General features: G+C 37.0%; 2 protein-coding genes and 1 long non-coding RNA gene across 5 annotated transcripts in view; 2 read left to right on the top strand and 1 right to left on the bottom strand.

The window, feature by feature from the left end:
* LOC109094065 (poly(ADP-ribose) glycohydrolase-like) overlaps positions 1-17,692 on the bottom strand; it is a 36,172-nt gene extending 18,480 nt beyond the window's left edge. The window contains exons 1-9 of one of the 3 annotated variants that reach the window (XM_042769036.1): positions 17,495-17,692; positions 16,671-16,734; positions 15,942-16,598; positions 15,192-15,324; positions 14,638-14,760; positions 14,092-14,166; positions 12,866-12,940; positions 5,470-5,562; positions 1,880-2,034 (exon numbers count right to left, since the gene is read on the bottom strand). In XM_042769036.1, the coding sequence (XP_042624970.1) occupies positions 1,880-2,034; positions 5,470-5,562; positions 12,866-12,940; positions 14,092-14,166; positions 14,638-14,760; positions 15,192-15,324; positions 15,942-16,598; positions 16,671-16,708 (1,349 nt within the window). In that variant the 5' untranslated portion in view covers positions 16,709-16,734; positions 17,495-17,692. Of the gene's footprint in view, positions 1-1,879; positions 2,035-5,469; positions 5,563-12,865; positions 12,941-14,091; positions 14,167-14,637; positions 14,761-15,191; positions 15,325-15,941; positions 16,599-16,670; positions 16,735-17,415; positions 17,437-17,494 lie in introns of those variants that run through there. The other 2 variants (XM_042769037.1, XM_042769038.1) reach the window with 2 other exon arrangements.
* Positions 17,693-20,972: 3,280 nt separating this feature from the next.
* LOC122147249 lies at positions 20,973-21,492 on the top strand. Its single transcript, XR_006161521.1, has 3 exons — positions 20,973-21,039; positions 21,130-21,205; positions 21,343-21,492. It is a non-coding gene; the product is annotated as an uncharacterized LOC122147249 (long non-coding RNA).
* Positions 21,493-21,512: 20 nt separating this feature from the next.
* On the top strand, positions 21,513-27,293 carry LOC109094069. Its single transcript, XM_042769035.1, has 10 exons — positions 21,513-21,626; positions 21,716-21,778; positions 22,333-22,415; positions 23,340-23,545; positions 23,728-23,827; positions 24,246-24,393; positions 24,558-24,655; positions 26,213-26,357; positions 26,466-26,588; positions 26,726-27,293. Exons 1-9 carry the CDS (start codon positions 21,516-21,518, stop codon positions 26,508-26,510), a joined length of 999 nt encoding a protein of 332 aa, XP_042624969.1. The 5' UTR covers positions 21,513-21,515; the 3' UTR covers positions 26,511-26,588; positions 26,726-27,293.
* The last annotated feature ends 281 nt before the right edge of the window (positions 27,294-27,574 follow it).

The raw sequence follows: 27,574 nt of genomic DNA, 5'->3' as shown, positions 1-27,574 counted from the left end.
GTTTTTATAAGTACTTGAAATGCCTGGGGAATCAATAGCCATCTCAGCATGACAGAGTCAAACTGAGGGCTGCTATGTTTTTCTGCAAGTGTGCAGCATGACGAACCACAGGCAGTTTTCTTAAAGAGTTTTTAAAGGATGGACTCTGAGTTGCATGAAAACAACTTTATTAAAGCAGAGACAATCTACGACAGGCATTTTTACAGGACAAGCGCTGTTACAAAAGCCATTTTAGCATGAAAACAACTTTATTAATGCGGTGTTTGTCTGCTAAGGGGTTTTTTTGAGGTTGAGGGTTGTTTGTCTTATTTCTGCACCTCTACTATCATCAAATTAAAATGATGTTTGTTTTAACGAGATTTTTCAAATTCATGTCATTATTTGACAAACACAGTGCCACAGTATTAATACTTTTTGTATGAATGGCTTACTAACAGTCACTATACTTTTGCTATGAATCTTTCAGAGACAGGGAGCCATATATAATAGGTTTTCTATATATTTACAGTGCTTAAAAAATTTATTAAACCACCACCGAATGTTTGTGCCACAGCTGCCCTAAATGAACAGCACTGGTGATTACAAAAATCCTTCTTTTAAGTTTCTGTAATGTTAAACCACACCAGTATGTGTAAGCTCTTTAGTAACAGTAGTGTTTATAATGCTAAAATAGAATTAATGGATTTAAAGATAGATCACACAAAAGTTTAATCAAAAGCAAGTCTTTGGGAACAACCAGACAATAACAACACAGACTGTGGAAAACTCCATAAAAACAATGCCAGCAAGAATGCAAGCTGTTATCAAGGCCAAAGGAGGCCATACAAACAAGTTTTTGACATAATCATTTAACTGAATATATTTGGGTGGTCTTATAAATGTAAGCACTGTACATTATTTATTTATTTTTTTTCTTCACTTTCATGTGAATCTCTCAGTGACAAGGAGTTGTACATAAAAGGGTTTTCTAAATATCTGGCCATATGACAAAAACCATGCACACTGCATAGTTAACTAGATTAAGACAGCATATACTGCTGTTGAATACCAACAACATCTCCATGTAGTGAGATGAGCTCTGTCTGCAGGGGGATCCTGCTCATCAGAGAAAGAGATCTGAGTAGCCACGAAGACAGATGAGAGTTGGATGGCCACACACTTCACATCAGTCTCTCTACCATCTCATTCATTTGTTTTAATCAGCCCCTAAAGGCTTGATTTAAGTACTGTACCACATGAGTGGCTTGATTGTTAAGCTGCAATTTAAGTGAAGAGAGAAACTCCTACATATTGTCTCCTCTACACGCTGTAGAACGACAAATATGAAATCCATCAAACCAAACAACAGCAAACTAGGAGTTGCAGAGTCAACAGATACCAATTTTATTTTATTTTATTTTATTTTATATTAGCCACATCACTGCAATATTGAAACTCTAAAATATAAAATATGGCAAAGATTGTGTTAACAACAGATTTTCAACGTGATTGTGGTACAAAACATCATTGCCCCCTTATGGGTGATTCAATATTAAAACATTTAATGATGGAAAAGTAAGAACAGTGCAAATGTTCATTGTAAATGAAAATCACATTAAGGATTTGTGAATGTGGAGAAGTGTAATTTTGATAAAGAGTAACCTTCACTAAATTTGATATTTGAGGCCTCCACATGCCACATTAACAGGCCAAAATCCATTGTAAATGTAATAGAAACAGACTACTAGATAATGGGAAGCTAAATTAAATCATGTCGTGACTTACTTCACAGCCTACACATAAACCCTAATTTAGATGGAAATCTAAAACCTCATACAATCAATAACTAAAAAATATGTAACAGGTCTCCAGAGCGACGCCAGAGAAGAGGAGGCAGTACCTGTAAAAATTGATCTCAGGGTAGTTGGCATACTCGGACCTGCGTGAGTTGCGTCTGGGAAATGTACAGAAGAAGGCATTGGCAAGAAGGCAGGCAATTTGTTCCTGTGACATGGTCAAGGACTGATTCATCCTCGACTTAAGCAGCGGGATTGGCTGTAAAAGAGGAGAGAGAGGCAAAGATAATTATTTTAGCAATTGACCAAAGAGGGAGACAGAATTACATTAAGCAAATGGCCAGAAGTAATTAAGATGCCCTGCTGTATCCCACCTTCAGCCAGCAGCATTTACACTGAGCGTCATCCATCTCTGCTAATCGACTTAAAGACTATTAAGGGCAGTATAGATGACTAATCAATGCAAACATTAATAAAATACATGTGAAAAAAGAGTGCATCTGAGCAAGGAGAGATTATCTTTTTTAAGGGCAAAAAGTCCTGAATTCATCTGTGCAAGATCTTACATAAACAGTGATTAAATGGCTGAGTAAAAACTAGCTTAATGAATGGGACATGTGTTTAGAAGTGACTTTGAGGGCGGAACTAAAGTGAGAGGAGAAGTTCCGCCCGGACCGGAAATGTGTAAGCCCTTGTCACTTCCGGGGAAAACCCCGAACGCTCCAAATCAAGGGAAATCTGCAGCAGGTGTGTCCAATGATGTGGCGATTGAACTGGCAGACAGGCACTTTTCATGGGTATAAAGGAGGGCAGGGAGGATATATAATAGGTTTCTATATTTTTACCTCCTTAAAAAATTTATTAAAGTGGGACCGAATGTTTGGGCGCTGGAGCTGGGCTAAGCAGAAGAGTAATTGTGGAGTCGCTAAAAATCCTTCTTTGAAAACGGCCACTGGAACAGGTTTGCCAAAGTGAAGTTGATGGAGAGAAGTCTTTACTAACTCGTGTCTGTTTACGAAGGTGCCTAAGAAATAGTGACATTGTGGAACAACGAAGACCTTTCTGGGCGTCTGCAACGAAGTTTAATCAAAAGAAGTCTTTGGAGACCAGTATTACGAAGACTGTGAGTACATTGGATTGCTTAGACACAGTATATCTGGATGAGAAAGAAGCGGGAGAGGACCAGTATCACGAAGACAAGTACATTGATTGTTTACATATTCCTTGCTCATACTTGGAAAGTGGATAACCAAACCTGTTTTGAGTGATTAACAGCTTGTTGAGCTGCCCCATCGTTGGAGGACGAGACGAGTGGGTGAGCACTGTAGAGCGTTGAATTTGTTATTTGGCTGTGGCTTCACGTAAATGTGGAACACTCTCCGTGACAGCGACTGTTCCTCCAAACGAAATCCGATCCCGGGTCTGGGAGTACCGACAAAAATCATGCAGTGTGTGTAGTTAAGTGGGTAAGACAGTCTTTGACGTGCTGTGAATACTAAACACATTTCCAGTGCTGTGCCGTGTCCCTGTCTGCAGGGGGATTGCCCTCCATCCGAGAAAGAGATCCTGAGAAGCCACGTAGGCTGCCGTGGCGGTGCCCATATTCCACCTACGCCCGCCTATAGTTCTCCGTTCTCCGGACCCAGCTTGATTTGTTTTGAATCGCGAAAGCAAAACAAGGTATTGTTAAGATACTGTGGGAAAGCTATTGTCCTTGAATACGCTCTGTTAATCCCAGCGTGAAGATACAGTCACTTGTTGAATCTTACTTGTCTGTAGAAGCTAAAAGCTATTGCCCTTGAATACGCCCTGAAAAGCAAACCAGAGTGAAGATACAGATCACTTGTTGAATTTTATTTTGTCTGTACGAGCTATTAGCCACATCCTTGAATACGCCCTGTAAAGCCCTCTAAAATATAAAATCATGGCATAGATTGTGTGTCAACAGATTTAAACGTGATTGTGGAATACGCCCTAAATTGCCCCCTGAAGATACAGTCAATATTGAATACTTACCTGTCTGTATGGCTAAAAGCTAAGAACCTTGCAAATGTTCATTGCCCAAATGAAAACATCACTTGTTAATACTTTGTGTCTGTACGAGCTAAAAGCTATTGTTTTGATAAAGAGTAACCTTCACTGAAATTTGATATTTGAGGCCTCCACATGCCTGTTGTACGAGCTAAAAGCTATTGTAAATGTAATAGAAACTGACTACTAGATAATGCGTGAAGATAAAGTCAATTGTTGAATACTTACCAGTCTGTACAGCTAAAACCCTATTGTCCTTGAATGGAAATCTAAAGCCCCTGAAGATACAATCAATAACTAATACTTATGTAACAGGTCTCCAGAGCTTACCTGTGCCCAGAGAAGATTGTGTGTACCTGTATACTTAAATTGAGGTCTAGGGGAGTTGGCAGGAGCTGACCTGCGTGAGTGCGTCTGGTGAAGTGTACACCAAGAGCAAAGAAGAAGGAACAAGGCATTCTTGTTCCTGTTATCTATTACTCATTGTGTGTTCTGTTGACTTCAGGAGAAGAGGGATTGGCTGTAAAAATCAGCCGAGAGGCAAAGATACTTATTTTAGTCATTGGAGACTGGGAGAAGTTCTGAATTAAATTAACGAAAGAGCCCTTTGCCCCCCCCCTCCCCTGTGTACTTACCAAAGACCTCCAGAGTTTCTCAGGCTCATCCCTCCTGCCAAGAGACTTAAATCACTATTTAAGATTCCCAGTTTTTTTCCTTTCTAGATGCAAACCTTTTTAAATAATTTAAATAAAGTTGCATCTTTAAATTACCCTTAACTTTTCTTGTGGTCAAAAAGTCCTTGAATTCATCTGTGGGAAGATCCTCGAGGTGGAAGTGGGAAGGGGCTGACTCGTAAAACCCTAGCTTAATCCGACCTGTGACATGGCCTTGTCTTGTCTAAATGTATTCATTTTAAAGCTAAAGTGTTTATTCTCTCAATGTTAAAAAAAAAAGCATTAATCTATTCTAGCTTAATATGCAATATGTCCGTCTATCAAACATTTCTAAATTGTACTTCATAATCTTTCAAATAAAGAATGTAAAATACATAAAAACACACCCCTGCTGAAAAAAACTGCTAAAACCAGCCTAAACTGGTTGGCTGGTCCTAGCTGGTTTAAGCTGGAAGTAGCTGGTTTTAGCTGGTCTCCCAGTCTGGCCAATTTGGTTTCAGCTGGTCAGTCAGCTGGTTTTCCAGCCTGACCAGCTAAAGAAGTGGTCAATACCCCTCTAAAACCAGCCTTTAAACCAGCTATGACTAGGCTGGAAGACCAGTTAAAACCAGCCAACCAGCTTAGGCTGGTTTTAGCCATTTTTTTCGGCAGGGAAATAAAAAGCTAAAATGAGGTTTAACACAGAAGAACATTTGTGAAAACTTAAAGCATTAAATTAGGACGCATTTAAGAACATATCCCTCAACAGTTTTGTTCTGATGACAGAAATTAGGCTGATGGACGTCTTCCATTAGTTCAGGTGGTAATGAGGGCGTTGTGCTCATGTGGAAGAGTCCTTCACTAGCCACTGGTTTTACACCGCAGCACACTGGGCCCATTAACCTTTACCAGCCAGACATGATTATCACTACCCATCTATTTCTGCCCCAAAACCTGAGCATCTGTCCAAGCCAATGTGAAGGACAGCATATGATTTTGTGTAGCCTTACCTGGGTGCAAATCTTGGGTGTATTCAAAACCAGTTTCATCATCTTTGGCAATGTGACGTTAAAAAGATGCTGTACTTCATCATTTTCCATACCCTGCAAGAGAGAGATTAAATGTGTTTGATGGCTATAGCTGATTTGAATTAACAAACAAATAAAGCAACAGGTCTGTTCACACTTTAAATGTACACATCCATTTAAATTGGTTTAGGGTCTGTAAGATTATTTAATGTTTTTGAAAGAAGTCTCTTATGCTCACTAAGGCTGCATTTATTTAATCAAAACAGTAATATTGAAACTATTATTACAATTTAAAATAACTTTTTATTGTAATATATATTAAAAGGTAATTAATTTCTGTGAAGGCATTACTCCTGTCTTCAGTGTCACGTGATCCTTCAGAAATCATTCTAATTTGTTGATTTGCTCAAGAAACATTTCTAAGTTTTGTCAATGTTAAAAACAGTTAAACCATGATACATTCTTTCAGAACTCTTTGATGAATATAAAGTAAAAAATAAATAAATAAATAACAAGAAGTCACATCCTACTGACTCCAAACTTTTGAACCGTAGTGTATATTTGTTTATTAAATTCTTAAAATAAATAAAAACATCTTATGAATGCCTTCAGTGACGTGACACCTCTGCTTAGAGAAAGAATCATACTGTTGACTATTACCAATTTAATATTGACAACATTACCATGTTATGTCCTCAATCTAATAAGAAAGAAAAAACAAATGTGAACTGTCTGGTACAAAATAGAATAAATAATGATGCCTTTTCAGCATAGGTTTCTCTGCTCCAGGGGCTTTTTCCTAAAACACCATTTAATGGAAAACAACTGTCAGAAAAAGGAGCCATATTGTTGAGTAAGACACTTGAACCCAGCTGTCAACTTGTCATAGAGAGTATTAGTCATGTGTCAGAAAAAAAAATAAATAAAAAAAACACCATAAGACGTCAGGATGACATCAATAGGTGAACAAAAATTATTTGCATCGTGGCCTGCTGGCTTTCAGCAACAAAAACAGGTTGCTTTTAACTTTTGTAAACCACACAGAAGCTCAGAGCGCACTGGATAAACACATGAAATGCAATATTAACCATTTTATCTCTCTCTTGCCTGGAGCAACTAAACAGATTGATTCAGGGAGTTAATAAATAAAACCACTCAGTTTGTCAGTGTAGTAATAAAAAAAAAAAAAAAAACTCACTCATATCCGAAAAGGCAGTAACAAAGCTTGATCTATCACAAAGAGGTTACAAAAACGTAATTTTGTGATATTAGCGGAGCTCCCACTGGTGCCCACTGGTGAATGACATCACAGAGCTGGAAATAAAGACAAAGCCCTCTGTGAACTTTTCATCTCTGTAAAAATACGGTTAAGCAACGTCACCATAGTTCTCCGTTCAGGCAAACAGCACCGCTTTGTGATATTCAATCTGAAGCTGAGGGTGTCAAAACACCGCAGGCTGGCTCAGCAACCTTTTATGATTTCAGGAAAAATAAATACGCTACTGTTTTATCATCACACAGATTTACAACACACTTATATACAAATATATTGTCTGCACGCTCACTCACAGGCCCACTTCATCATGGTTACTGGGCGTGCTCAGCTGATTAAATGGGATTCCTGGAACAGATGCAAATGGTTTGAGGAAGGAGAGGCAGTGCGGGGCTCTTCTGGACGGGAAACCTCGCCTGACAATTTAACCAAGGAGCATTTATACACCCGCAAAGGAGGCCTGACTAAATGCTGTCATAAGTAATGACCTGCTTGGCATCGTAAAGTGCTCCTCTGGGTCTATTGAGTGAGGAGAGCAGACAGGCCGGATGGGCCTGAGCTGAGGTTGCAGGATTTAGACTTCACTAAATCACATGGCCTCCTTCATCCCCCCTCATCCTGCCCAACCAGAACCCGTTAGATTGTGAGTATATGAAAGGAAAATAAATAGCAGATTTTTCTTGGTGAATGTACATGACTTTATCCATTTACTGGGCTTTAAAGGGAGAATTCAAAATAAAAAAAAAATCATTTACACACCCTCATGTTGCTCCAAACTGTTTTTAATTCTGCAGAACACACACACACACACACACACACACACACACACAAATTAATAATAATAATAAAATTAAAATAAACTAAATGGGCAGTTAATGTCCTAAACCAAAAAGTATTCCTCACTTGCAAAATCAACCAGTTCCATTCACTGCGTGTCAGTATGCTTACACAAACACTGTGTTGGCTGCAGGGAATCCCACTATTCTGAGACACTGAAAGAAGATTGTGTAGGCGAAGGCGTTTGTGGAGGGCTAGATGCTTAAAGTGGAGTTCTGTGCACTGAGCCAGCATTGTGAATTTATCAGAGCCCACTGCTCTGACACTTTCATTTCAGGATAGGGCTGAGGCTCAACAACAATTTATGACAAGACGGGTCCTAATTTGTATTTTGCTTCTTTCCATAGCCATTACACCTCTGTTGTCAATCAAAATCCAAGCCGCCGCTCAGCTTTGTGACAATTATTGGAGTCCTGCAGCAACCAACACAATTTTAAGACACCAGAGAGCCATTCTATTTGCGCATCTGACGATATATGGATGATATAGCGTTACAGCATGGGTAAATTACACCGGGTAAAAATGTAGATACAGAATGCATGTGATCTATTCAGATGACAACTATATTGTGAATTATTCTGTTATTCTTGAGATTTAATCGAACTGAGAAATAATGGGAGTAATATTTGAAACTCGTGTAGAATATTCGAAAAATATCTGTTTCACAACAAATTGCTAAACTACGTCCATTCTTATCTTTACATGTTATTTAAAAGCTGACAAAAACTGTTGTAATGCTCTTCTTGTTGGGGTTTCATTATCAGTATGTTCAGATCATAACCAATAAATCTAAATAATCATACTCATCATTCCACAAGTCTCCAATAACACAAACATCCATCCTAAAATTTAAATTTCAAAATCCAATTTACTCCCCAGCTTTCAGCATTTCAGCATTTGTCACCCCGTGAGTCACACAGGCAGTTACCCTAAACAAACACACTGATGCCATCATGCCAGGCTTAAAAAAATAAAAAATTAAATTCTACATTTTAAACCTGTAATATACAATGACAGATGTCAAAGGCCTGTTCACACCAAAGGATAATAACTATAACGATACTTTTAGAAATAGTTCTAAATTTAAGAGTCCACAGCACAACTATAAAGTTAACGGAATAGAGGAACGATATTGTTAGAATTACTTTTAAAAATATTCTTTTGTGATGAATTACAAAGACATTGACAGCCAATCAAAATCCATCCTGCTTTACAAGCTCGACAAGCATTTAAATCCACAGAAAACTGCAGCGTGTGCTTCTAATACACAGAACGTTATTGTGCGATAGTGTAGACACAAATCTAGTTATCATTATAGTTATCTTCATAGTTATCGTTCTTGGTGTGAAGAAGCCTTAAGCCTGCACTGATGCTTCATTTTATTCACACAGAACCAACACAGAGAGCTGCCACAGAGTGAGTGAGAGAGTGAGAGCTGCCACATTTTCACTATGGCCTGTATGCTGCATTGTGCATTGTGTAAAGATGACTTTATTTTTTGATGTGGTCTTTTTGCTCTATATTCTGTTTTAAAAAACATTTTGACTGACAAAGTGCAAGCACACATTTGACATGCACGATTTAGAACTCTCTTCCAGTTATTAACTGACCGCTGTTCAGTGATGTTTTATTTAATCTCTTAAACTGAAAATCAATTGCCAACTCTCCAGGCTGACATACCAGTGCCCTCTATTGATAATACAGGGAAATAAAACAGCTGGCTTAAAAGCATTTAAATATTTACGCACATAATGATATTATACCACATAAGTCTACATAGTACCATAATATTTATTAATATTCCGGACAATTTAGTAAAATGGCACTAGTACAGATTAATAATAATAATTATTATTATTATTAATAATTTTGACATTTTTAATTAAAGGTAGAAGATTGTGGATTAAGTTATATTTATTTGAGTTGAGTTGAAATATAAAGATTTATGTTTTATGTTCTTAAACATCACAGCGGGTCTTAGGTTTGATGCATGATTACCAAAAGAGTACAGTAATAAAATGATTATGGCAAAAACAGATCGATGGAAAAACACTGAGGATCGTGAAGATGAGTCGTGACTCATGCATGAGCCAAAGAGCAGAGGCACAGCTCAAGCTCTTAAGTGGACAGTTTAAGGAGCTGGTCCACTCAAGCATGCTTCATTAGAACACGGTGCACTTTGCTAATGGCTTTGATTGGCTCCCTCATAGATTTAATGGCTGTGGTTAATTAAATTTGATACAGCCATAAATAGACACAGACAGCTATTGATTTACACAGGTCTGAGATTATTCTATCAAATCATCTTAAGAATGGAGGAGATGTTCTGACGTCTTGGCTGAAGCCATAGCTATAAGAATAGCACTGTAATACAGAAATGGCTTTTGACTACATTGCGAGAAAATCACTCGCATATGCGACTAAATCTTCACTCCGGGCAACTAAATGTCGTCTAATATTAGCCAATGGCTAATACATTCTCAGATTTTAAAATTTACTAGCCAGTATGTGAGTTGCAGGCTAAGCAAAAGTTAAGCACATATATATTTTCACTCGCCGAACACTCTCTGACTGAGCGCTTCAGGGTTTCATCTGTCAAGCGATCTATACCATTTTTCAGTTCATCTGAATGGATGTGCAACGCACCCGTTTTTAACGTAACGTAAACTCTAGTGTGAAGGCGCACAACTCGCCGTCGCTTTGTTTCACAAATACGCAGAAAGAGAGAAAGAGGGAGAGAGAGAATTGCCACGCTACATGTCAATTATATTATTTGTTGTATTTTCCTGTCAAAATAACAGCGTTCCTTTGTAATGCTTCAGCTTTTAAGAAATGCCGCTTTCTCCGGTAGTGGGCGGAATTAATGCACAAACGACAATCTCATTGGCTGGCGCTCACCTATTATCGTCCCTGTTTTGATTTCAGCAAATCAGTTCGAGCGAACGCACAGAACCTGATTAATATTCATGAATCCAGCAGCTCATTGATCCTTAGTGCATTTTACAATGTTCTTATTAGTAGAATTAGTATCAGTATTATCCTGTCAGTATTTTCCCAAAAATGTAATGTTTTTTTTATATTTTTTTTTTTTACAGAAACACTGAATGACCAAAAAACACCACCACCACCAGTCCTAAGTTCAGTTAAATGACTAATATGCATTAATACATGATTATCAAGTTTTAATTCTAATTTCTAAAGTTCTATCTATTAATAATATTATCATATTATAATGCTGGACTGACTGATGTTAAGAGCGTACTTTCAGATATTTAAAAAACTGTGCCATTTTACAAAAAAATCTATATTACTTTATTTTTTTTTATCAGTCTGGCAAGTAAACTAAAAAATTTACTAGCCAATGGCGATTCAATTGCCAAGGTGTCCGTAGAGGTTTGCTATTAATCTAAGATATGGCGTAGTTCAAAGTCTGCCATTTACTGAACCCTGGAGAAGGACTACACACACAGAACTAAAGGCGGTTTGAGACTTTCATGTAACCCAATGACTATCAGTGCGTCCGAAATTGCATACTGTCTGAGTAGGTACTACATTTGAATTTCAATTTACTTTGCAACCATTAAAAAAGTATGTTTTATATATTACATATATTATATACTTCACTGCCATTCATAAATCCTCTCTCTTTGGCCTCATGGGATAGTAAAATGTCCATAGAGTGTGCACTTCCAAATTCAAGCGGAAGAAGTAGGTCATGTGGGTACTTTTCTCCTACTGTTTTTCAAATACTACGAATTCGGACATACTACTTGCCGAACATTCTGTTTTTCGCATACTATATATAGTAGGGAAGTATGCAATTTCGGACACAGCGTATGTGTTCTCTGGAAAGGGAGAATTAGTACCATTGCCAAACCAGTGACTATACAAGTATGAAATGTATTACCACTTTGGATAAGAAAGTGTTGGCTAAATGATGAAGATCCACATAATCCTATGCCTCAAAATCATCCTCATTTATTAGTCACGTAACAATGATACAGCATAATGAAACTGATGCCTGATGGGTAACAGGTATTATCAGGCCACTGTCTGACAATTAATTCTCCACCTAATACAGTTGCACCCAGTGGTCGAATTGGGCCAGTAATCACCACTATCATAAATTCAGGTGCAGCGATATTAGCAAAATTTAGTCCATTATCTATTTTCAGTAGTGTAGGAATGTATGAAGCACAGCTCACATAGAAGTCACTTTCAAACAGTAGCTTCCTGTTGGTCAATGCAATCCATTTGCCGAACAACAGTAAATGTGAACTGTTATATAGGAGCACTCAATAGCACTGAATAGTAGAAAACAACCTCAAGCGTTTTTAAGTCATCTCCCTATCAGAGCCATCATCAAGACCAGCTTCTGGCTCTGCGGAAGACCATGGCCCATCTGTTGAGTGTGTTTATTTGCAGTAAACAGGACCCTCATCTCCCTGGCCTTCTTCTGCAAGCTGCTGCTCGTTATGCTGCATGCCCACCTCTGTCTTAATTGACTACTGCTGGATGCAAAGAGATCCCCAGGGATGAGGTAGCAGAAGGGGCAGACGCGGACTGCTTGGTGCGTATCCACTTGGAGGCTAACCTGCTTCTTCTCTCTGACTGAAGAGCGTAATGCCTTTAGTGTGCCAGTAAATTCATACCAGTCAGACTAAACAATGATGGAACATTTTAAGTATCATGGGGCCTTCTGGTCCCGACCGTGACACACCACAAGAAATCAGACTTTAGGATGCTCACTTCATTAACGCCACAACATTAGAGTTTTCATTTTATGGCAGCTGCGGTAATGATATACATTGTCAAAACTGCATCATGAAGTGAAATGTAACCAACCGGGGCCACTTAACATTCTCAAAGTAAAATGGTTTATTATAGCACTGGCAAATAATCCAATTAAACTGGTTTCTTCACTTTTCCTTGAATTCGGTTTTAATGTGCAAGCATAATGCAATGCTGAATTACTCATTATTTGTGTATGTACAGCTTGTTTAAACTCTTTAGTGCTTTGTGTAAGTTGTAGACTTCATTTATTAGTACTTTCTGATTTCATTTCCACTAATGACACTATCAAATGCAAATCAACCATCTGCATGCACATTATTTGGAGTGCTTTGAACTACATCCAGATACATGATATCAACACAAATCCAATGGACAATTGGACAGCAAGCTATCTTTGGTCATCTCTATTTTACACAAAAGAAAACATGCAATCTGTGTTATTTTTCCTGAAAAAAAAAAAGAAGTGTTTCTTACCTCAGTGCAGAGATAGTTCAAAGCTGTGAAGTCCCATCTTTTAGCATGTGCTATGTTGTAACTCAATATTGCATCCTGTAAAAGATTATAGGGGTAAAAAACATTTTTTCTTTTTTAAAAATTAACAATTCAATTTTTAGATGTCTTTCATATCTAAGAAAACATAAACCACTGAACCACATCAAAATAAGTAAATAATTCCATTTGGTAAAACTAACATATATGTTATCACTAAAACCAAGCAAAGAAAAGGATGGCTCACATCTTGGAGCAATTCTGCCACCCTCTGGTGGAATTCATCTCTTACTCGTTTAGCACAACTCTTACATTTAGACATTATACTTACACATGTTGACATTCAACAGTTTATTTCATAAACACCTAGAGAGCTCAGCGTGCTGCAACTTAAAAAGACATGCATATAGAAAAACAAACAAATCCAGAAACGCACTGCATATATGCACAATGCAATCAAATACAGAAAAGCATTGCAAATAGCAAAGACCACAATGGAAATGTTTCAAGGGGATTCCAAAAACCTTTATGAAAATTTACCATGGTTTTATTATAGTAAAAGTATAGTAACCTTTTTTTTTTTTTTTTTAACACATATTGATTACCATTTGTATAACCACAGTGGTACAAATACCATGGTTAAACTATGGTTAGTGTAGCAAAACCATGGTTAATTTGTAGTTACCATGGTTTAACTATATGAACCATGTTTTTTTTTAAATAGTAAAACCGTGCTTAATTTTTGTAGGGGAAGTTATGAAAATTACCCAACCAGCTTACATACCGTTTCACAGTTACAGCACTTGTGAACTTCATCAGCTTATTTAGCTTAATAAAATACAAAAAAGCTATGGAATCATATGATCAGGATGTTAAAAAAAATAAAATAAAAAATCTCACCTTTCAGAGCAGACACTGATAAACATGTCACTTCATCACTTGTTGCGGTTCCTTTAAACATTCCATTGTGGATCCTTGTGTATTTACAGTGCATTTCTGTATTTGCAGTGTGTTTCTGTTTTTGATAGCATTGTGCATATTTGCAGCGTCTTTCTGCATTTGGTTCTGTTAAGAGTATTTACAGCAGATGTGTTGTCAAACTGATGGAGATGTTTTTGTTGGTGTTTTTTCTGTTTGCATGTGTTTTTTCATTTGTAGCATGCTGAGCTCTCTCAGCCACCTTACATGAAGTCCTCAAAACCAAAACTTACCTTAATATCAAGTGAACTTTTGCATTCTCCTTCCAAAGCTGAACAAATCAACTCCCATCGACTTTGCACTAAATCCTGAAAAGACACACCATACACATCAAATAGACACCATACACACAACATTGTTCGAAATTTGGTCAGTGAAAGTCAATTTTTTTTAAAAGAAATTAATATTAATATTCAGCAAAGATGCATTGAATGTAACAAGTGACAGAAGATATTTGTCACAAAATAGTTCTATTTCCAATTTTTGTATTCAGCAGAGAATACTGAAAAAATGTATCATGGTTTCCACAAAAATCTCAAAATTTTATTAAAAAAGTTCTTTTAAATTCTAATCGGATTTCACAATATTCAACACAACAGTTTTGATCGGTGCTGTATGAAAAATTACGTCAAACAATCACTTCATGTTGAGCCTAATAAATAGTATCAGCTATTCAGTTCACTCTCATAAATATTGCAAAGTCTATATAATTTAAAAGGCAATTAATTTTTAGTGAGACTATTCTACATGGCACCGATTAACCTATAAGAAGACATTACCTCATTCTCCACAGGAAACAGGTTCTTTTCTGAACAAGGCATCTTTACGGTCATATCATCCCAGGAATCTCTGTATTTGCTCGGATATGGATGAGGGACTTGACCTTCTTTGAGCAGGTCTGTCTATAAACCAGAGCAGGGAGAGACTCTAGGTATTTACCAATTCATTTTAATTTTGAATCAATACAAAAATTATGTTATCAGGTCAGTATGTCATTCTGAAATTTTAAAGGATAACGGTGTTTTTTTTTCCTTTATTGGTTGCCTAAAAACAATCAGTTTAAAAATAAAGCCTGCTACAGACTCAAATGCTTGTGATGTAAAATATGAAGTAAAAACTATTTTCTGCAGGGACAATTTAAGTGCTAGCCATGCACTTTAGTTCAAATCCTTTCAATGAAACATCAAAACATTGAGTTCTATGTTGTGCAGGCAAAGCGTAGAGCTGCTTGGACATCCACAGCAGCATTAGACTCAAACTGACAGGAAGCCCTTAGGCGCTCACCGAGAACATCACAGTGTCGCTGCTGAGTGCTGTGGAGAGCGTGGCTTACCCTGATGAGTACTTTGTGATGGTCTGTTGCCCTGAGGTGTGGCAGGGACTGTCCACACTGAGGCATTCTTCTAAGCTCCTCTATTGGGGTCCCGAGCCATTCCTGTTCTTTCTGCTCTGCTGACACTTGCTCACTGGAGAGACGGAACAAATTATGTTATTTGCATTATTATAATCCATTGCATAATTATATAATATTATTGCATTATTTTTACCGCCACCCCACCCCAACTTTTTTTGAGCAGCATTCTAGAATAATTTCTGAAGGATCATGTGACACTAAATACTGGACTAATGGCTACTAAAAAAAAGTTAAATTGCAGGAATAAATTATATTTTAAAATCTATTAAAATAAATTATATATATATATATATATATATATATATATATATATATATATATATATATATATATATATATATATATATATATTTAACAATATTACTGTTTTTACTGTATTTTTTATTTAAAACAAATGCAACCTTGGTGAGCATAAGTGACTTATCTTTAGCAAATCTCAAAACTAATAACCATTTTTCATATTGTTGTGACGTCTAAATTCCCTTGTATCAATTAAAACAACAGATTTTCATTTTTACTATTTCAACAAAATAGCATGGAATTTTAATCGGCCTGTTTATAAAAATAATTATCAGTAACAGCCCAACTTTTAATATCAGTGCATCTGAGTAGTGTTTGATAGTGTGGTAAAACCATTTTCTACAGCAATATTTCCAAAAACAACAATACCTTTCTGAAGAAGACGCCTGTGTCTGGTTACTATCAGGTTCATACTGAACAACATTTTCAGGAACAAAAGCATCAGCACCAGAGTTTTGCCCCTCTGTGTCCTCTGTTTCCATGGGTGTAACTTCAGATTCCTCTGTGATGTTGTCTACAGCTTCTGAACTGGGGACTGGGGGTTTTGGCTCCACCACTGGGCCAACACTCGAATGGGACTCTTGCAAGTCAGGGCAGGCAGAAGAGTTGCTGGACAGAGGCTCTTTGCATTCTGGACTCGCTGGTCTCATATCCACATCTATGCTTGATGTTTCACTAGGATTTCCAGAAAAATTTAGGTTTGTCCCTGACATCTCTGTAGAAGTCACCTTGACCAGCTTGGCATCTGGTGAATTTGATTCAAATGCCTTTTCTCCATTGCTTGCCTCCATTTGAATGTTTGCATCATTAATATCAGAAGTTTCTCTAGAAGTGATGCCCTTTGTGTCGTTGTCGCAGTTCGGCAAAGAGGGCAGCGTCTGGTCCACTGGATCATCATTCTGCTCCTTACGTTTTCTTGTTGATTCACACAGATTATCATTATCTTTCATGACCGCCTGACTGCTTTTCTTGATTTCAAAGGTCTCGTGGAGATCACATCCAGACATGTCATTGTCATCCCCATGGCTGATATGATAAAAAAAAAAAGAGCCTCAGTTTTTTTTTAACCCATAAAAAAAAATAATAATAATAACTTACCTATTCATATCTGTATCACAAGTATCCATGCTCATCATAAGCACACTTCCTGCCACACTAGTTGCTGTAAAAAGAAAAAAGAAACTTAAAGAACTGAAAATAAAAGTTATAGTTACAGTCATATCTGCAACTGATAAGCCAGAGTAATGAAAGGATTGCTGCAAAACGAGAACGCTAACATTTCAAATTCTTCTCGAAAATTATTATCTTTTAGAGAAGCTCTCTCACTCTAGACACACACACACACACACACACACACACACACACACACACACACACACACACACACACACACACACATATATTTATCTCTACTGTCCCTGGCTGAGAATCTGGGTGGGGGTCCTGTTGAAAACGCCTGGTCTTGAAGATTATATTGTTATTACATATAATATTATATACTATTAACCGCTAGATCAGTGTTGATGACACCGTGCATTGGTTCAGACATGAAATATGGATTTATAACGTTCCTAATCCGCAGGTTTATGTTGTTGTGAATGGCTAGCTAGCTGAGTGATAACAAAAGGCAGGTCAGAGTTTGCATGGATGTTTAGGCTAATACAGCATCCTGGAAAGTAAAATTCATGAGTGCATCTTTCAAATCCATATATTTATTGTCAGATTTAGATTGCTATTACAAAAACTCTAATAAAAGCTAATATAACTTGCATATTTAGCCGAAGCATTCAAATCTCAATCCGGCATTATTACTGCTAGAAAAACAACAATACTCCTTCAGTACCTCACGCTAATATTTGTATATTAGACAGGCTGCTTTACTGGTAGTCTGTTCGCTTTTATCACGGATCAAATAATCATACTTGCTCTCTTTTTGTGCTTTGTCTTCGTATCGCTGTGAAGCTCACACACATATTCGAGCCTTTTTCCAGCAGACGGGAAAACTACACCTATTTATGCAAAGGTTTGCTGCTTCTATTTTTTCCACAGTATCAAAGACAACAAGAACACATAGCAGACAGGTCAACTGGTGGAGCATCAGCTCCGGGTCGCAAAGTTTGCTGCTGATTGGACGGATTCTTGTCACGTGATTGATTCTTGCCTCTCTATTTCAAGATAAACGGGAACCGGTTACTTTCCTCTCTTTCTGTAGATTTTTCCTTCATGCAAGCTATGGTTTAATCTAAAGGTCACATACGTACAGTATTATTTAGAATATAATGTCTTTGACGGGTCAGAAACTGTATTGCAACTCAGAGTGAAAGTCAGTCAATCTGTTTCTTCGGGTTCTTCCGTTTAATATTAATATAATATTAATATTAGTTACGTTCTAGTTTTGTATATTGAAGTAGGAATTCATCCTCATAGATAAACTCAGTGGTGTATTAAGTACCTGAAAGCCATACTCAAGTAAAAGTACAAATATCTTACCAGAAAATGACTTTGGTAGAAGTTGAAGTCACCGTTTAGAATATTATTTGAGTAAAAGTCTTAAAGTATGTGATATTTATTGTACTTAAGTATGAAAAGTATTTTTTAAAGTATTGAATGTAAAAGTACAAGTAAATGCAAAATGGAAAAGAAGCAAATAAATGTATATAAAAAGGTAGCAAGATTGTGTTCAGTTTTAACTCTTTCTTCCATTTTCCACTTCATCTGTCTTTCATTCCAACATAAGAAAACATTTCAGGAATCTGTGACTGAAATAGCATGTATTTACACCGTTTAATGTGGCTCAGAGGGGACATAGATGCATTTAACCTGCAGTTACAGATGCATAATGTCTTGTTTTTAACATAAAACGCTGAATACTGATAATTTATGGAGTTTCTTTTGTGTCTTTTTTATTCAAACAAACATATTGTGTTTGAGAGTAAAACTAATTATTTTGTAACTAAAATATATATATATTGCAAAAAAAAGTATTCTTAAGGCTCAAAAATAAAGAAGTTGATAACAGAATTATTTGCAGTGCGTGTAAATCTTTGAAAACCTTTATTTTTCCTTGTGCACTTCGAGAACTTTTCATCCCAAACCCACACATTTTGCTCTCTTTTCTGCTGTCTTTTTTGCGGGTCAAAATATTTTGCTTGCGAGGTGAATAGGTTTGCAAGCTGAAAAGTTTTGCAAGTTGAAAAGTTTTGCGAATTGAAAAGTTTTGTTTGCACGTGAAGCTGTAGCTCAGTGGGCGGTCTCTACCAACCAGGATGAAAGGCATTTTTCTATTGGTCACCCTCGATTGAAGTGACAAATTGGCCACGCCCACTACGGTTTCCCGCCGCTGCTGCTGCCACCGAGAAGATAAGAGAAGCGAGAATGGCGAGCAACAGGTCGTTTACTGGGTAAGATAACTAATTTAATATCATAAACGCAGTGACAAGTGAACTGAATGATTATCTCTTCTTATGCTGTCCCATTTAAATACTTAACGTTGGCTAGACCAGTCTGTAGTTAGTGTTACCGTTGACTAGATTTTATTAACGTTAGCCAACACTAGCAGCCAGAGCCACCATTAGTAACGTTTGCCGTGTGGTCGATGTCCAGTGTTACTAGCTGAGCTGACATTCATAATCACATTGGATTTTCTCAGCGTATAGGTTAAGAGGCACTATGTTCGATGTTCGTAGAGTTGGCCCTAGGTTCTGGGCTAAAAATATAGGCGTCCCGCGTGACGTCACGCCATTTGGAGCAGCCATCTTGGCGGAATAGAAAATGCTAAACCGCCGGCGAAATATTCCTATCATGCCCGAGCGATGCTGTGCAGTTGGATGCGATCAGATACGTGATCATACAAAAGGAATATCTTTATACCGTAAGTGCGATGACATGACGTAAAGCGTTAGCTGACGGCGGGGGGAAAAATCGATTCTGTTCAGTATCGAGATATTTTGCGCACGCAATTATATACTGTATCGTAAAGTATTGCAATATTTAGGCTAATTATAAAATGATCTCTATTACTTTCGGGTTATAGGGCTTTGACAGTGGCAGTTTTTTACCACTGTGGTGGTTGGGGGGTTGTTTTGAAAATTGAAATTAAAAAATGTAGCAGCTAACGTTAGTGTTTGAGTAATTCCATCAAAGAAGCAACACATTAAAGCCTGTAAAGCATTGAAGATGTTCACAGATTTAATGTGACATTTGAAGTGAGTTGAGCAGTCTTATTTTCCTCATTTTTTGTAATGCCTTGAATATTATGGGGGACATGAATCGCAATATATTGCAGAATCGAATCGCAATACTTGTTGTATTGCAATATGTTGTTGACGGATGTATTCAGTCAAAATGTCTGACACGCGGCTAGGGGTCATGTGATTGGGAGATCCCTATAATCTGTATTTACACGACTTTTTATTTATTATTTATTTTTTTATGGCGGGTGCTAGAGTTTCGCGTGTGTTCGGCCAATCAGCGTGCACTAAAGTCACTGGTAGAGTGTGTGTGTGTGTGTGTGTGTGTGTAAATTGATCTAGCCACATGGATTGTTTTTTTGTTTTTTTTTCATAGTGTATTGCATATAGTTATTGTATGTTTTACATTGAATTTGAGTTTGTTTGTTTTTTACTTAATGGCAGAATTGAAAACCAAACAGGCAGATCACAACCACAGGTTAGTTATTAGCTTATTTCTACAAATTAATCAGATGACAGTTTGTTTTGCTCAGTATTATAATATTAGTGTTTTGCACCTAAACCTTTTTTTCCCCAGTATGACCAACGTGCTGTAACTGAAGCAGCACAACATTTAATTTCCTTGGTGGCCAGAGTAATCCCCGAGGAAAATGCAAGGCAGGGTCAGACTCAGAGCCAGATCCAGCAGTCAGGAAGACCTACTGTGGAACATGAAATGGCTAGGTAGATAGCAAGCATATTTAAAAGGGCCAGTTCAGGTGTTACAAAGAATAGTCAAACATTCCTTTTTTATAGCGATATAAGTTTGGCATAGGATGCAGCAGCTAAACCTAGTGTTTCTTGCTACTCAAAAATAAACACCGAATACACGCACATTAATAGTTTTACCTGTTCTACAATTTTCATTTCCTGATTTTTTTAAAATTGCCAGATGTCACAGGCCAACAGTACCAGCAAAGATTTTCATTTCTGTGTCTTTGGATCCGATTTTTTAAAAATGCTAGGGTGAAGTGAAGTGAAGTGAAAGTGAAAAGACATCATACTCAGAATTTGCCAGATGTCAGCAGGCCAACAGTGACCAGCACAAGGCGCATAGCCATTTTTTTTTGATTGTTCTGTTGTTCTTTGCTCAAGGGCCTAAGTCTATTGAATCCGATACTGTACATGCACTCCCCCATCTATATCCGAAGAGCTGGAGCTTCATGCAAGCAGGCCACGACTTCCCCGGGGGAGGAAAGAGGACCCTGTCCTTAACATCAGATACAACACATGCCGAGGTGAGGAGTCCGATCTTAAGCAAATACATATTCTAATAGCATTATTTGTTGTGTCTGTGTTTTAAGGGTTTTTCTTTAACGTTAATGTAGTTATCAAGTTTGCTGCGGGAAGCATACTCAAAAATGAGTCATTTGGAAGACAGGTGGCTTCTTTTCAAAGCTGCAGGTGTGCTTTTTCACAACTTTTTAATCAACATTTGGTGTTAAAATTCATTAATATGAATAAGTCCATTCAGTACAGAAAACAATGCATTATACTGTAAAGTTATTCTCTATCAGTTGTTGTGTTACTTGCTTATATAGGTGGGAATGGAAGGAGAAGAATATCTGTAATACCATTGGAGGCAGAGGGGTATACAGGATCAGTGATCAAAAGTGCTTCTAGTGGTGGGAAGAACTTGCTGTACGTCGTGCCGTTGCAGGATGAACTTGATATGACACCACTGCCACCAGATGCACACCTGAATTTTGCCCGAATGCCAAAGGCATCTTGTAAAAAATGCAAGACTCTGATGCCACTTCAGACACTGGCTTTGCATGTTGACCAGTGTGACGGCATGCAAAACTCAGAAAACTCTGAAATTGAGGTAAAACTATGTTGTGTAGGCTTTAGGTTACTATCTTTTAAGAACTGTCCACTGACAATAGAAATTGTCTTTTTCTTTTCTCTTTGCAGGAAGAAGATTTGGTGTTTATAGAGGAGGCAACATCATCTAATGTTATACACCACCTTCAGGAGGTACACAAGCAAAAGCTAAATTTAACATTGGCTATGTTTACATGACGCCTTTTGTTTCAACTGGAACAAAGTCATTCTGATTGATTGAATCCGAACGTAGTTTACATGAGCGATACATAAAGTGATCAGGTTGATGTGTGTTAATATGCCACAAGCTTCAAATTTTGATTATTTAAAATGCGCTCACTGCATGAATATTTAGTGTTTCCTGCTGTTTGCGCATACAATTCTCCTATATTGCTTCTTTTCTTTGTTTTAAAGAGCAGACGTAATATTGATCTATTTCGGGTTCTGATAAGGAGACGATGAGCACATGAACTGTTATGTCGTGCTGCTTATATTTATCAAACATTAAAAACGCCCAAAATAAAGCGTCTGTGGATGAGTATGAAAGATGGACTGATGAAACAACGAAAAATCTAATTCAATCAGATTACTAATGGATTATTTGGTTGTATGTAAACGTAGCCATTGTAAATGATCAATTACTTCTTAAAAAAAAAAAAAAAAAAAAAAAAAATTGGCCCTGCAAACATTTTGTCTTTAACTTTTAGGAATTTGAGACCCGGTGCCCAATATGCTTAGGAACCTTTCCAGTTTCTGACTTAGAATTGCATGCCAGCTTTTGTGGAGAAAGGTAATAGTAATAGTGCCTTGCAATAAAGCTTAAAGGGATACTGCACCGTTTTTTTCATATTAAACTATGTTATTCCCTTAACTAAGACGAGTTGATACATACCTCTCTCGTCTCAGTGCGTGCACTCAATCGCTCTGGCGCGCGGCGACACTTATCTTAGCCCAGTTCATTCATTAGGATCCAAACAGAGATGAAGTTAGAAGCGACCAAACACCTCCACGTTTTCCCTATTTAAATAGTTACACGAGTAGTTACACGACCAAGTATGGTGACACAAAATATAACATGGCGCTTTTCTAAGCGGGTAAAAAGGATAACTATAGTGTATGGCGGAATAGCACTTGGGACTCGGGAGCACTTCGACTTGGCGCAGTAAAAAGTCACGCTTGAAAAATCCTCTCCCCCTCTCACTTCTGTCATTAGAACCAACGTGACTTTTTAAATTAAATTAAATTAAAAAATTTAAATTAAATTAAATTTAAATTAAATTTATGCATTTAGCAGACGCTTTTATCCAAAGGGACTTACAGTGCATTCAGGCTATCAATTTTTACCTATCATGTGTTCCCGGGGAATCGAACCCACAACCTTGCGCTTGTTAACGCAATGCTCTACCACTTGAGCTACAGGAGCACTAAGACTTTTACACTAACACAATAAGACTTTTTACTGCGCCGAGTCGAAGTGCTCCTGAGTCCCAAGTGCTATTCTGCCATACATTATAGTTATTCTTTTTACCCGCTTAGAAAAGCGCCATGTTATATTTTGTGTCACCATACTTGGTCGTGTAACTACTCGTGTAACTATTTAAATAGGGAAAACGTGGAGGTGTTTGGTCGCTTCTAACTTCATCTCTGTTCATTGCTTCTGTAAATTATCATTGCTCTTAAAGTAAATTGCAAAGGATATATATATTTAATTCAGTGAGGAGGATGTGATTCGTCATGCAGCAGCACAGATAAATACCACAAAGACCTTTGAAATCTGTGTGTCACGAGACAACATGGTTGAGAGAGGTCTGAAGCTGTGGAAACGTCAAAAAATGGGAAGCCCAGTCAATCCCTTGAAAATCATCTTCCTGGGAGAGCCAGGAGTTGACACAGGGGCACTGAGGAAAGAATTTCTGTCCAGTGGGTAGTTTGCTTTAATCATACATTTAGTTGACATGTAAAATAAAAAAATATATATATTCCTAGATTTCATTATTCTAAAAATACAGTCTGTATCTGAAATATCACAGTTGAACTGTTTTTTTTCAATGCCCCTAACCGCCTAGCCTAATGATATTTAATCTTTTTTTTTATGGATTTAGCAATGGTTGCTGGCATTGAAAAACGTCTCTTTGAAGGTGATGCGAAGAAAGGAAAAACACCGAAGTACTCCCTCAATGATCTGGACAATGAGCTGTTCAAGTATGTGTCTTGCCATTGGATTTTGGGTTAACTTTATATTCAAACAATTCCTTCTAAATCATTGATGAAAGAAAAGTTTGGTATGCCATGAGGGTGGTATTCCAAACTTTTATGTCTTCTGCAGGAGAAAAGATTTTTTGAAGAAAGTTTCAGCTGTTTTTGTCCACATAATAAAAATCAATGATGTTTAAAACTCAACTGTATTTTATAATATACCCAAGTCAGATGAAACATTATTTTTTTTTTAAATCCTGTAGAAGAAAGAAAAGTTTGAATTTGCCTAAGTAAATACGTATTTTTCTTTTCTTTATTTGAAGTAACATAATAGTTCTTCTATATACAGACATTTATACAAGTATACAACTCTATATTAGTGCCAAGAACTGTTGTCCATATATAAAACAGTATATATTTCTAGAGTTGCAGGTGAAATATTTGCTGTGAGCATTGCGGAAGGAGGACCGCCACCACGGTTTATGCAAGAGTGGTGTTACGAATACCTTGTTACCGGTAACATCAAAAGGGATGGTGTACATGACACAGAGATATCACCACTAATCAAAATGGTAGGTCTGGTTGACTTCATTTCATTAGATACAAGTTCTCTATCCATAAGGAAATTAGTTTGCTGTTATCATGTTATAAAGCCACTGACAAATTGGTTTTGCTTTAAAAATCAGCAGTGAATCATGCCGTTTAATATTTATTAAAGGTAAAATTTTACTTGTAGATTGAAGATGCATCTGACCTGTCAAACTTCACAAAAGAAATCCTGGATTGTGGCTACACTGGACCGATCAACACTGACCACAAGGAAAGCATATTGAGGTATGTCAGACTCAGCACTGAGAAAAAAGGTTATGGTTCATTTACATAAGTATCAACACTTAACAGAATTACAATGCCTGCCGAGTTGTAATATGGTACATTTTAAAGCAGATGAAATTGAGCATTATAAAACGGTCAGTTCTAGTTTTAGATTCTGATTGGTCAATAGCTGTTTTAGAAGAATCAGAATCAGAAAGAGCTTTATTGCCAAGTATGCTTGCGCATACAAGGAATTTGTTTTAGTGACATAAGCTTCCAGTACACAAAAGACAACAACACAGTCAAAAAAATAAAAAATAAAAACCCTTTGCAGATAAATAAGTGTATAAACAATTGTGCTATAAATGATAATGGAATTAGATTGAGTAAGATGCAGAGATGTACTAGGATGAAGGGGTAACAAATAAATATAAGGATATTGCACATTTTTATTGTATAAGTGGGGAACATTTAACTGTTCATGAGGTAGATTGCCTGGGGAAAGAAACTGTTCTTGTGCCTGGCTGTCCTGGTATTTGCGGCTCTGAAGCGCCGGCCAGATGGCAAAAGTTCAAAGATGGGGTAACTTGGATGTGAGGGATCCAGAGTGATTTTCTGAGCCCTTTTCCTCACTCTGGATGTATACAGTTCTTGAAGGCCGTTCTCTGTAGTCTTCTGATGTCTGATTTTATTCACGATAAAACACTGCTATGACCGCTTCGCCCAACGATTCCATTTTTCTCTGCACAACACCCCTAGCAACCACACATAGCAACTTAAAAACATGTTTGATCTCATTGATATTGTTCCATTGAAGCTAGAGTATTGTGAGAGATCGAGTAAACCTGCATTTACATTAGACATAGCATTTTCCTTCAGGTCAGTCCTATATTCATAATTTTAAAAAAAAATCAGTCCACTGTGATATCTTGTCCATTTAACAGTCATGGAGTTTTCTGTACCTATAGTCATCTGTCAGTTGCGTCTTCCTTCTCTGTGATCACACGTTTGAGTCCTTTCAATATAAAAGTCTTCTCTACTGACTGACTCACTCAATAAGACAATCTTTGCCGCCATCTATTGGTGAAATAATGTATGTAACTTCTGTTGCGGTTTATGATCAGGAACTATTTTTTCCAGCGGAAGGAAGGCTTTAAGTGATTTTACTTCATGATAGTTGCATAGATAAATATTTTTCTGCTTTAATATTTGTATTGTGTGGAAACCGTTTTCTAAAAGCAATAAGGTACGAGAGGCTGCGCTGTATCAGGAATAAGTCACAGCTGAAGGGGTTGCAGGCACTTAACAACGCCCTTATTCACGATACAGCACATCCTCTCGTACCTTATTACTTGCATATCAGACTCGCAATTATAGACTTGTTTGATGGGAGCTATGAGTCTTTCTCATAGGTCTTTCTATATATACAGACTCATACATTATAATTGTTCTTTAAACAAAAAGGAATTCATTTAAATTATGTACATGAATTGTATAATTTGTGTTGTTTTGAATGCCCTGTTTTTAAATTTGAAGCATTTTAATGTTTTATTTTTGTCTTTATTCTTGTTTTGCCAGAGCTCTTGCTCTACATATTACTACAAAACGCATCCCAATGCTGCAACAACTGCGTGTGGGCCTTGAGAGATACGATCTAATCAAAGTCATGCAGAAAAAGCCACAGGAGTGTCATGATCTCTTTGTCATAGGATATGATGACAAAGTATGTAGAAATTCTGTTTTGAGCGTTTTAGGTTTTTTTTTTTTTTTTTATTGTCACAAATTACAAATGTTAAAATACATTTTTATGCTTTTTCTTTTTGGTGTTAAGGTTGACTCCCATTACATTTTATATCCCACCTGGCCCCAGAGATGAGCCCAATGGGTTCGATTAAACAAGTGAAAGAGTCAAAAATCATGGAATTCTTTCAAGATTTCCTACTTGAACTTGAAGGTATGGACTTAAAAAATGTTTTATGTGCTATGTTATTTGATAACCAGGTGTAAATATGCTACTGTAGTTCCCAATGTAAAAGAGTATAAATAAACTAAAACAGTAATTGTCATTACATCTCTTTATTTCTTCTGAAGACACACAACCAGAAGACGCAGCAGCAGGAGAAAACTTGTCTGTGCCAAAGATAATGCAGTGGATGACTGGGCAAGCTCACACGCATCTGCTTGTGTCAGAAAGGGAGAAGTTTAATATAGTGTTTAAATTTGACCATTGCTGTCTACAGCACATGCCAAACCACACTGTGTGTTACCCAATTGTCAGTGCTTGCACCAATACCATAACATTTCCTGTTGTTCATATGGTAGATTACGAGTCTTTCAAAACACTCATGCAAACTGCTGTTACATATGGGGCAAGCTTTGACAGAGTGTAATGTATATCAAAGCATTCTCTTTAATTGCGTTATTCTTTGTAAAATTTTTAAAGGGGTAGTTCATCCAAAGATGTAAATTCTGTCATTGATTACTCAACTTCATGTTTTTTCAAACCTGCAAGACTTAGTTCATCTTCGGAACACAAATGAATGTGTTTTTATTGAAATCTGAGAGATTTCTTTCCCTCCATTGACAGCTACACAACTACCACTTTTAACGCTTCAAAAAGTTAATAAAGAGATAAAAACTAATCCATATGAATTTGGAGTAAACTACTCAAGTGGGGATATGAAATTTTGGATATTTTGAATATGGATATTTTGCAGTCTTTCTGAAACATCAGAGTGGTAGTGTTGCTGTCAATGGAGGGACAGAAATATCTCAGACTTCAATAAAAACATTCATTTGTGTTCTAAAGATGAACAAAAGTCTTACAGGTTTGGAACAACAAGAGGGTGAGTAATCAACAACAGAATTAACATTTTTGGGTGAACTAACCCTTTAAATGCATGTAAGGGGAAATAATATAAATTTGTATTTGGTGTACAT

The sequence above is a fragment of the Cyprinus carpio genome, chromosome A13 (assembly GCF_018340385.1).
Source record: "Cyprinus carpio isolate SPL01 chromosome A13, ASM1834038v1, whole genome shotgun sequence".
NCBI lineage: Eukaryota > Metazoa > Chordata > Actinopteri > Cypriniformes > Cyprinidae > Cyprinus > Cyprinus carpio.
This window is presented reverse-complemented; position numbering and strand designations above follow the sequence as displayed.